This window comes from Thermobia domestica, chromosome 5 (genome assembly GCF_964235325.1).
Source record: "Thermobia domestica chromosome 5, izTheDome1.hap1.1, whole genome shotgun sequence".
Lineage (NCBI taxonomy): Eukaryota > Metazoa > Arthropoda > Insecta > Zygentoma > Lepismatidae > Thermobia > Thermobia domestica.
The window spans coordinates 151341789-151354356 of NC_137458.1; the positions used below are offsets into that span (position 1 = coordinate 151341789).

Below are 12568 nucleotides of genomic sequence, written 5' to 3' on the forward strand. Positions count from 1 at the left end.
ACAGAATTTGTCCACCACAAAGTTCACTTGATGCGAGCTGAGATCGAACCAGGGACCTCATGCACCAGAGGTGAACGCTCTACCACTGAGCCACCGCGGCCCCCACGATGTCATACAAGTTCAGTGTTCCGTCTCTAATTATATTAAGAATAAAATACGGTAAAGGAGCCAAAAAATGTAACATTACACAGAGGTGATAAATATCGTTGAGAACAGATGCAAAAGGCGTTGGTTGCATTGGAAAGAAATAGAAAAAGAGTCAACCAAAAAACAGCTGGGAGTTATTTATTTTTTTTCAAGACAAGCTAATTTGAGCATTTTAATAGAAAAAAAATGTAAGGTGCAGTACCTAAAATTGCTAGTTCTAAACATTACTTTTATTTGTCAGCGTTTCTATGTCGTTTCTGTGTTACACATTCCATATTTATATTCAAAATCTATCTACATACCAATTTCTTAATAATTTCGTAAGCTTTACCTTCAATGACAGATGTGGCGGATAACGATTTTTCTCCTGTCATATACCCTGTAATATAAATAACCGTTGACAAACTGCGATTGAAATTCGAATCTTCAAACAGGCTATCGTCATTCACTTTCAGCTCCTGCCATTGGCGAGGATTACTCCTGAAAATAAAAATAGAGCATTCAGAAACAAAACAAGATATTTTAAAACATTGCGTGAAGTATATCTTGTTATGACAATTGATGGAATGACAAGTGAAATGATGATAATAATTTTAATAAGCTTTATGGTATCACTTCCAAGTCAAATTGCATTTAGGCTTTAAATGCAATAGTTAAAGCTCGGTTTTGCTGGTAAAACGAAACGAAAAAGAATATTTCTGAAACAACAAATTTAGCAATATTATTAGCGTTTACCAAATAAAAAATCAACCACAATCTACACACCAATAGATAGCTCTTATTCATCTAAGCAAAATAATACGCGTGTCATTTATATTTGTTATTAAAAGCTCTTGCAACATTAAGAAGTAAGGGACTACGACTCCCTTTACAAAAATATCACTTTTATGCCAATGATACCACATCTTAAGCCAACTGTTGCTGTCTTATATCCAATCAAAGATTTCACCACTTTGCAGTTTGCATTACATCGGAGAATCCAGACGCTAGGGTATGTGACAGTAATTGAGTTTCAACCTTTGTGTGTGTGTGTGTGTGTGTTATAAGATTCCAAGACTTAACACAATCGTTACCAGTGATTAGCTCCTTTGTGTCCTTCTAATCAATTTCCACTGCGCAGACTTACCAACAGCGCTTAATTATACCAAAGGATGTGTGGTACTCCTTCTAAGTTACAGGTTCGGAAACAAGACGGTGTGCCCTCATAAGAAGTGTCTAATTGGATGTAGATAACGAATTTGATAGATATCGTAAACAGTTACGCTAATCTAAATACCAATGAAAGGTATTCAGACTTGAATGAATCTTACATCCAATGTATTTTCGTACAGCTAATGTGACTTGTAGATTCCGGAGAATATTGGTTTACAGATCCATCATTTTTTTCTTTAAACTTCCTGGCAATAAATCCCTTTCACAAAATATAGAAAGCAGAAGAATAAATAATTGTAGTTTTATATCTTTAGATGAATATTTTGTGATTTAAAATTGCACAAAATTATCTTTTAAAAATTATTTAATAGTCTTGTTTTAAGACAATACACTATATATTACACACATTTTCTTTTTTTTTTTTAAACTTAATTACAAAAATTTTCAAAGATTCTTTATGTCAGAGAGACAATTTTATAACATTAACACGTAGTAAACTTAAATCCAACAGCGCAGATAGACATAACGTCAGCATACTGAATAAACATAAACCAAACATTCAAATGTTAATATTGAAATGAAATGAACAAAGCTGAAACGGTCCGTTACAGATGCAAAACTTCGAAAAACAAGAAGTCACCTAGACCTTTTGATATCGAGTAATAGACATTTGAGATAAGTTGTTCTGAAATGATTTTGGGCTGAAGATGAAACCAAATGTATGAATAACGTTAACGGAAGTTCGGTGTTTCTTGTGAATAACCAATCTTACTTTCCGCATTATACTTACGAATATAATAGTTTTACTAATTTCCTTTTGTGTCACTGAATGATACCGTTCATACGACGTATGACTATTATCATATTTTTCAAATGATGTAGAAAAGAATCAAATATTGCAAAATACCACTAAACGTTTATTTGCAATAAAAAAAATTAGGATCACTTGCTTAAGCCCTAGGCGTCAAAAGCTATCTTCCAGTAATGTTTTGTAAAGCAGATAATTAGAGTATCCGAGTATTTTTTTTTCTAAATTTGATGGTGACCATCGATGAAGAAAAGATGGTCAGTCGAATGACAAAAACTTTTCTAACATGTAGCTAAGTATGGACATTGAAAAGTTGTTGTCTGTTCTTATAGCGTCAACTACTGTAACTTTCATCCTATGCGATTATTTTTCTAGATTAGGTTCTTCTCTGAAATGATAATGTTAAAAAGAGAAAAAATGACTTTTAAAGTCACGAATAAGAAGGAAATATTAAACGAAAATCCAAAAATATATCCGGAAAAGAGAAAATAAATATTTTTAAGAGGAAAAAATTCGGAGAGCGGAACAAGATCCTTTTGGAAATAGAACTTTTTCGGAAACGAAAAACCCATAACCTCTCGAAATCCGAAATTATTTCTTTTTGAAACTAAAAAAGTTTAAAACTTTCCAAAACAGAAAAATGAAAGTTTTTCAAAAATTGGAAAACGGATTTTTCGAAAAATAAAAAAAAAAAACTATTTTTCGAGAAAACGATATGTCCGAATATTGGTAAAGAGTTTTTTTAAAAAAAAGAAAAGCCATCCTAAATACTAAGGAAAAGAGAAGGGTTTCACAAATTATGCCTAAAACAGAGTATCTCAAGTACATCTCAAGCTACGAATATGAAATACTGGTCATTTGTCACCTTTTTCGAATACTATTCCGCTTCCAAGAGGGAAAGTCAAACAATTTCCATTGAATTTTAATTTTCCACTTTGGGTCCATACTATGACGAAACTGATGAAACGATTAGTAATGAAGTAAAGAAGTAAAATGACAAATATGCATCATAAGGGGAATGAAAGGACTTCAAATACATCTTTCAAATATTTTCCATAACATTACTATTCTCGTGTAAGAAAAAGACATTTCAGTTAGTTAATTATAAAATCTAAAATGTTTACCTGTCATAAAGTTTAAATGTAATTGTTTCTTCTTTGTTGTCGTCAGTTCCAAATGTAGGTATTAGTTGATAATAATACCCAAAGAGTTCAATCGCTGCACGGACATCTGAAAATATACAACAAAATATTAGTTATTAATTTATCATAAAGAATAATGTTTTGCATTATTCAAGTTTTGCTTTTAGTAGACTTAAATTTGACTTAAACTACTCGCTAAGCAAAACAATACGTTTATCGTAAAAATTATGAACGTATAGTAATTTTGTCAACTATAAATTTTGGGTTCATTAGACTTTATAGACATTATGAATCAATATGTCTGATGAAGTCAAAATGAGTAGTTGGCGAAACTCTTACACGTTAATAATTTTTACAGTGAAAGTATTGTTTTGCTCAGCAAGTAGTTTAAATCAAATCATAAAGGAGTATAGTTTGCAATTTTTTTTGTGTGTGAAAATAACCATATTCAGGAGGTCCTAAAAAGAACCCATTAATTTGATGAAGCGGAGGCGTCGAAATCAGATTCCCAAAAGGAATTCAGTCATTAAAACTAGATGATGTATAAAGTCAGAGCATCAACAAATAGAATCACGGAGAACAAATGACGCAAGGAGGCAAGGCCGAAGCAAGAAAGTGTTGTCAGGGTACAAGTAGTTATAAGTACACGAACACTGATTTCCCCTATCAATGTTTTTCTTTTCTTGTCTCCAATACCTTTATCATCGCAAGGTTTACTGTATTTTATTAGTTCGGTCCGGATTATTAGATTCGAAGAAACACACTTTATGATATTACAGAGCACTGGGAAAGTGAAATGAAATGACTAAAAAATACATACGTCACACGCTAACTATATACACACGAGAGAGCTTATAAACAACTTTGTGTAGACGGCTTAGTAAAGTATTATAACGGCTTATTCTTACAGTATCTGAATTGCTATTTTGAAAACGTGTTGTATACACAACAGCTCCTGTCCCATGCGATTGTTCATTATTTGCGATAAACACTACACTTTGTATGTTAATTGTTTTGTTGTGTATATAGATCAATTCACCTGAAATGAAACGAAGTTAAATCTCTAATTTTACGGCCCACGAATATTCACTTTAGGATAAAGGAGATGGATGATGAAATATAATGGCGAATGATAATGAAATAAGTCTTGGAACGATAATTGTGGAAGGAAACGGAAGAAAACACACGGACGTGCTTTTCTCCACTATAAGCTCGCTTGACCGGGGATCGAACCAAGCAGCTCACACCGGAAGTGAGCGCTTTACCACTGAGCCACCGTGTGCCCATGATAATGCAACAGGACTTTACTTGATGCTTTCTTAACAAAAATTCAAATTCTCATGGCAAAACTCATCTCACCATTTCCTTCGTACTCCTGACCGATTAATCTTTTATAAACTATTTTCTTAATTAGCGATGTCCAATTATGACAAAATATTTCTGTGAAAAAAAAATAGAGAACTAGGAATCCGTATTGCTTTATTTTATTTTACTTATTTATTTTGAGTGAATTGGTTTCTTTCGTGTACCTTATAATGCATGGACAGCGGGTTCACTCACAAAAATACATAGATACTCAATAAAAGAACGGAACTTACAACAAAATAAACTTAGAAAGAAATCTGACAATGCTCATTTTCTTAATAAGGTACTTGTCACCACATTAAACTTTCTCGTTCCAATTTCTTACATTTATCGTGGAGGTAAGATAGTGTGGTGGGAAACAGAATATATTATAGGGGTTGATGTTACATGTAGATCTCAGCATCCGCGAACTGCACTGGATTCACATCCTGGTCGTTGTTGTCCGGAGCCTACATTAATAGTATGTCACGTCCTTCATAACCTCGGTGCTATATAAGGACGAAAAACAGTAAAAAAAATAGCACAACGACCACACTAAATTTTCTTGCTTCAATTTCCTTAATTATATCGAGTCACGTTGCAGTTCTTAAGGAAACCTTTATTTATTAGATATGAACAAAGTTATAATATACGCTTTTGGGAAACTTCAAAGAAAACTCACTCCCAAAACTAAACTACTTCTTGTGTGGACTTTCATGGGAAATATGACATTATAAGGTTGTTATTAAAATATTTATGTGGCCCCGCGTAGTGTAGTTGCTAATTCTCTCTTCTTTGGTGAGAGCGATCCCGGGTTCAATTTCCGGTTGGGACACGCAGTCGATAAAGTATAAAAGCTTTTCAGGCCAGCCATCCTGAGTGTGGTTTTCTTGGGTTTTCCTCATTTATACCAGGTAAATGCCGTGATGTTAAATAACATATATGTCCTAGACCGCTTCCTTTCTTCCCCAATCCTTTGTTCCTTTCCTTTCCTCGAAGGGTATGGTTGCCGAGGGACGCCATCCCCCATACGTGACGGGTTAACATGGCCATAGATGCCGAAAGCAAAGAAATGTAATTCCTAATCCCTAAAATATGTATTTATAAAATATGAATAAAACCCTATACTTTTTTTTTTTTTTTTTTTTTTTTTAAGAAAATTGTCTGAAAAACTCACCCCGAAGAATACACTACTCGTTGTGGTTATTTTCAGAAGAAACGGCTTATAGCGTTGTAAATAAAATATTTATTTATGAAATGTGATCAAAATAGTATGAGCAATTTTTGGAGAAACCGTCCGAAACAAATTCGCCCGAAGCCTAAACTACTCTCTACGGACTTTTTCAAAGAAACAGTTGATGTCACATTATAGCGTTGCTACGGAAATGTATTTGCGAAGTGTAAGTAAAATGACCCGAGCAGTTTTTGAGAAAAATGTACGAAAAACAAAAACTCAACGCACATACTCAATAAAATACATATTATTAATGCGACAGTTTCATTCAATAAATCATGGATAATTTTCACGAAGTGTGAAATTATTTTTATCTTGAAGTGGAGGGAGAGTTTTGCTCCCTTAAACCACAAAAATGCGGGTCTCTTTATTTAGTCTCTAATGTCTACTGCGTAAGTTTCATTAAAATCGGAGATGTATTTATGTGGTTCTCACTGCCACAAAGTAGGAGCAATCTTGAAGTTGGAAGGGCGTTTTGTCCAAACCCAATGGTTGCCGATATAACAAAATATTGTCTCTAGTGTCCACTGTAAAAGTTTCATTAAAATTGGAGATGTATTTGTGTCTTTTGCCGCCACACAAAAAGGAGCAATATTGAAGTTGAAGGGTTTTGTCTCCCTTGAACCATACAGTTGCCGATATGATCTCTTTATTCTGTCTCTGGTATCCATTGTATAAGTTTATTAAACTCTGCGTGTATCACCTGGGTACTTTCCTTTCTAAGTTGCGGTGTTTACAGTAAATAGTTGTAATAAATATTATTTGTTAATGGTGCCAAATATATTTAAATTGTTCTACATTACTTTAAGGTCCTGTCAGACAAAATAGTATGTAAATGTAAAATTGTTAAAAGAGTTATTTAAAAAAATGAAAGTTTTAAACTCGAGCAGTAATGTGACATATTTTAGGGATTAGGAATTACATTTCTTTGCTTTTGGCATCTATGGCCATGTTAACTCGAATCTGGCTTTCATTGTGAGATTTCGGTCCCCGTGTAACATTTTATCAAAAAGTTATGTATACCTTAAAACAGGTGTTTTTTCTTTCTCTTTATTTTTATGTTTCAATTTTGAATCCTTTATCGTCAATTTTATTTTTCTTCCTATATGTTAGCATAAGATTTTCTTTCTAATTAACGAACAAAGGTGAACTTGTGTCAGGTAACATGAACATAGCACATAAGAAGCACAATTAACTATTTTACGACAAATATAACACAAAACAAAATAAAATACATATTATCATGCGCGTTTCACTTTGTAGAGCATTACAGCATATTCCTTAAGCGAATTCTAGAACAAAATCGAATAATATGGGGACAGTGCATCTCCTTTGTTACTGGATATTCTCGACATTAAAGCTCGTGGACAACAATTGTCCTACTCGGACTTCACTTTGGGATTCATTTAAACGCATCTTAATTAATCTAATTAGCTTTTACGGCATTCCAAATTCTGTGAGAATGTTGTACACTGTTTCCCTCCTAAGCGAGTCGTAGGCCTTTCTAAAATCAGTAAATACTAATTGATTTACCAGAGTATTGTATTCCCATTTCTTTTTGAGTATTTGTATAATGATAAATTTCTAGTCGATAGTTGGCCGATTTCGTCTCAATCCACATTGATATTTTCCAATAATTTCATATGCATATTGGAACAATCTTTCAAACAGAATATTTGATAGGATTTTAAAGGATGTTGACAAAAGAGAGATGTCTCGATAAGTATTACAATCCGTTTTGTTGCCATTCTTGTGAATTGGAACCATCATTGAATCTTTCCACTTTTGTTCTTCCTTGTTCTAGATGAGAAGAAAAGTTTGTGTATCTCCTTTCACATTTTTTCCTCCAGCTAAAATTAACTCAGCAGGAATTTCGTACATAATAAAGGACTATCCCAACTAAATCGGGACATCTGATAGCCTTATGTATGAATAAATGTCTGTTTGCAATAACTCAACGGTGTATTCCAGTTTGCGATTAAGTCAATTATTGCTGGTTTAATGATCAACTCTGATTGTCTGGTAGATATGATTTGGAGAAATGATTTGAAATCTATGATAAAGAATTTCAATTTGCTATCAATCGGTGACTCAAGTGTAAATTCTTTGCATGGTAAAATTATTGAACTGGTTTGAGATTCTATTATTTTAGACAGTGAATATAACTAAATTAACGATGGTAGAAAACATAATTAATGTACGATTTAAATGAAAAGTTCCGAATGGAAAGTGAAATTCTACTAAATTAGAGCCTAATTTCTAAACTACTCATTTCTTCATCAAGCAGAATATTTCATCATTGTTTTCTCTTAAATTTAGGTAAATGCAAACACTTTCGGTAAAATATTATTGAAAATTTAGCGTTTTCTTTACTTTCTTAGAATCTTCTTTGGCATTATCACTTCAATTCCGCTTCAGTTCTCTTCATCTTTGCAACAGTATTTTATTAATTGCACTTAAATATGTCTTCTAAATACAAATTGTTTATTCAAGCTAGAAAATTATTTACATTTGAGTGTACGGAGCGTTGCGAGTATTAGGATCAAATTCAAGAAAGACTTCTTTCGTGAAATTGCATTCTGAACGGGCAAAATAATGTCCATTTATCAACGAAATTAAAAAAGTTCGTTACTAAATTCTTTATATGTGTCTGTGTCTCTGTTATTTGCTAATTTTTTCAATTTTTTAGGTCTCCATTCGATAAAGCATCAAAAACTATCTCAAAGAAGTGATGCAATTTTTCACGTCAATGTTACCGTTCCCGAGATATTGGCCAAAAAAGTGTTCCGATTTCGAGAGATTTAAAGAACCATATCTCGGGAACCGTAAGTCACAGAAAGATGATATTGGTGTTGATCAATACCAATATTGATTCAATATTACTACGTCATTGCTTATTTCAATTTAAACTTTTAAATAATTTAAATAACATTACATAATGTTTTTCATATTTTCTTTCATTTAATTAATTGCCCACAATTTGTATTGTATTTTTAATTATTTTATTACCATTATAACTTATTTTAATATAATTATTGAATTTAATCAAATAACTTTACTATACAATTTCATATAACTTTCGAAAAAAAAATAATTCTTTTAAAGTTCGTTCTGGCAATGCTCTTCGAGCATTCTCAACTAGTTTTGATCTGTATTCCCTAAGAAAAAGAGGAACGATTTCCACAAACTGTACATATACGTATGAGAGCCAGCACAGAAGAGGAGCCTATTTCTCTAAACTATTACTCCTATAAAATCTTTTTTTACAAGTCGTAATATATTATGAAGTAGAAATGCTAGAATAATTTCTAAATAGTAATGGTGATACTGATAATTTGTTAGGATCTTGTGACATGAACAATTGTAAAATATCTGATTTTGAAAAGTTTTATACTAGTATTAAAAAACTAGTAGTTTTGAGAAATAGCCCCGTGGCTAGTATTACTACTGGGGCACCTCAAATATAATTTCTGAGCGTTCAATTGCAGATAACTTCTTAAAGTTCCCTTTTACTATCCGAAATGCCTCATATTTTTTACTATTATTATCATTATTACAGAAATTCTAAGAACAATTTAGTCAATACATTATTCATTTAAAATTGGTGATTAAAAAGTGCTTGCGACAAAGTAAGAAATTGTTTATACTCAATGAATTTTTAACTCTTAAAGAGAAAACTACTGTGCTATAGCACTCAGAAAATCTTATTAATTAATAATCCTAGGTGGATTATCTCAGCACCATGCAATACATGCAATATGAAACTTCTATATCTGGAGTGGTAATCTTTGAGTTTCTTGTGCCATGAGCTTGGTAAAATGATGCACCTCAAACGAAAGGCAGAAAACGATATCGATACAGTACTTATATGCTGACAAAACATTATCATTCATCACTCCTGTGTGATGTAGCGTTAAGGATCAGTGTCTTTTTTTTTAATTTCCTTAATCAAATGAAATGTCCATTGCTTCCATCCAATTGCCAAATAATTGATTTTGAAAGTAACCGATTACCCATATAAATGAATTTAATTTTATGTTTTAAATCAAGAATTCACCTTTAGTGCAAAGAGTCTGGGTTATGTCAGCTTTAAATAAATGATATCATGTTCTTGTGTTCACTCCTACGATAGGCTTGATTTCACAAATACTTTCATGATCATTCACTTAATATTATTGCCATCCATCTGCTTTAACCTAAAAAAATAAAAGTGAAAATACTAGTAAAGATTGCACATGGGTTTTCCCGTTGAAATATTGTTACACAGTGAGTCAAAATACTTAGAAAGGTAAATACCTAAACTTCACTTGTTTTCCTTTCTAATGACATTGACGTTTGAAATATTTTGTAATCGTAAAAAAGAAAAGGAACCAAGAACACAAAGATTTACTAGCACGATAAATAAACAAACACAAGAGGGTAAAAAAGAGTTTTTTGATGTTCGTCTTCCTATTTGTCAGTCCGTATGTGCAGACGGAGAAAGAATATGCACGCCGTTCAATTTATTAAGATCAAATTTAAACTCAAGTTTCTCTTCTTTTTTATGAAATGACATGGATTTTTTTTTCATTTTTTCCTAACCCAAAAATAGTTGTAGGGGAGAGTTGCATAAGTTGGGATACATTTGGAATTCGTATTAATTTGAAAATTTTGAGGAGGACCCCGTCTGAGACCCTGCGGAGCACCCTGGGACAAATATTTTTACTTTCAATCATTGTACTGTTGAAATGATGAAATGATGACACACGTGCTTCCTTGTTTTGACATCAGTCTCACCGTTTCAGATTTTTTGGGGTGACCATAGACTTTACAATGACGTTTTTGCTGACAGTTTGGCCGGCCGCCAGTTTGCACAGGGTAATTTTAGAGTTGAGACTTGTTCCGTCTTCTTTGATTTCCCAACAGCTTTTCATTACCCTGTTATGTCCGATATGTTACCAGATCCCATTACCATTTGCAATTTTTGAGTTGGACCCCGCCTAGAACCCTGCGAGTGGCCCTGGGATATTTTTTGCTTTGAAACGTTGTACTTTTAAAACGATCAAACACGTGTTTTCCTGTTTTGGCATTTATCTCACCGTTTGCAATTTCTAGGGGTGGCAACGGACTTTCTGGACACCTGTATATTCATATAACTCGCACAGTATATGCATTCGGAAAATTTTTATTACAGTTTCGTAATAGGCGTCACTAGTGATTTCGATTGATGTACCAGTATAAACCATCTTCCACTTCGATATATAATCTCTCTCTCTCCCTTGTAAGTTGCACCTTCAAATTGAATTAATAAAATCCATCCCAGGCCCAAACCTCATCTATGTTGAAAATTTGATCGAGATCGGTCGGGCGATTCAAGAGTTATAAGTCACAAACATAGTCACTTTCAATTTTATACATTAGCTCAGTGTTTCTCAAAGTGTGGTTCGCGAGAGTCAATTATGAACATTTAATTTCGATGCAGAAGCATATGTTGTGAAGTACTATTTAGAAATTGATAGTTGGAAGCGTTTGTTAATGACTACGCAATGGTAAAGAGTAAGCCCTGTCCTGTTGTACAGTCAGTAGAGATGCTGGATTTGAATGGAAAGAGTGTGAGAACAGTTAAAATCTGTCACAGGGTAGTAGGGCATTGCGAAGGGAGTTGCGTTAGTTCTGTGTTACCTTTTTCTGGAAACTTCGCATGCGTACAATTTCATATAACAGATACAGTTATTGAGAAAGAAATTTACATTACACTTTCTCGATCGTCACCGACTGATATTCTCGTACCGGCAGGGTCATTATATTCATAAATTTACATTACAATTTAGTTTGAAAGTGAAATATTTACAGTAGATAAAAGAAATCAACTAAATCTTGATTTAAAATTTAATCTTCGAGCTAACATTCGTGGTCGCTTGGGGTGTTTACAACATCCCCAAATAAATTTCATGATAATCCCTCATACACTGTTGTTAAACGATCTGGAATAAATACAGCTGTCTCTGTATCTCATGCTAGCAAATACAAAAATATATTGTTTGTAAAAACGAAATATCTTTATTTAAAGAAATTAATGTTTGAAATATCCTTGTAGATCTACGTGATGAAATCGCGGTAATTTTGGACCAGAAAACCGAGTATACGGAAAAGATATGCAGTGAAGTATTTCTGCTTAAGCTTGCTTATTTGGCTGATATATTTTCGAAATTAAATCAACTTAATTTGTACTTACAAGTCATAGAAGTAGCCGACATATTTGCAGTTCATGATATAATTCGAGGTTTCATGAGGAAACTTATTTTGTGGAAGAGTAACTTGAAAACTCCACAGTTATGGCTGTTTCGAAACATTTCAAACGTTCGTGATCGAAAATGAAGTGAATCCAGACGATTCCACAATTTCTGGAGTATCCGCCTATTTGGAGTCATTGAAAGAAAATTTTGAATGTTACTTCCTTGAAGATATGGAAAAGTGTAAGTAACAGGAGTGGATTGCAAACCCATTTGTCAGTGACATTTCAACTGGAATGTCAATGAGGAACTAATCGACCTCTCTGAATATAGCTCACTTCGTATGAATTTCAACCCTAAAAAACTGTCACTGTTTTGACTATCCGTTCAACAAATCTTCCACAACTTTCTACTGAAACTTTAAAGGTGCTACTCCAATTTAGTCCTTCCTATCGAGACAGAATACAGAAACCGACTACAAGTGTCCAATTCCTTGCACCTGGATGTAACTCATAATGTGGATATCAAT

General features: G+C 33.1%; 1 protein-coding gene across 1 annotated transcript in view; it reads right to left on the reverse strand.

Moving 5' to 3' along the window:
* LOC145684710 (lipase member H-A-like) overlaps positions 1-12568 on the reverse strand; it is an 81262-nt gene that overhangs the window by 20283 nt on the left and 48411 nt on the right. Inside the window, exons 2-3 of the mRNA XM_081757086.1 lie at positions 3232-3337; positions 479-627 (exon numbers count right to left, since the gene is read on the reverse strand). Of these exons, the coding sequence (XP_081613212.1) occupies positions 479-627; positions 3232-3337 (255 nt within the window). The remainder of the gene's footprint in view (positions 1-478; positions 628-3231; positions 3338-12568) is intronic.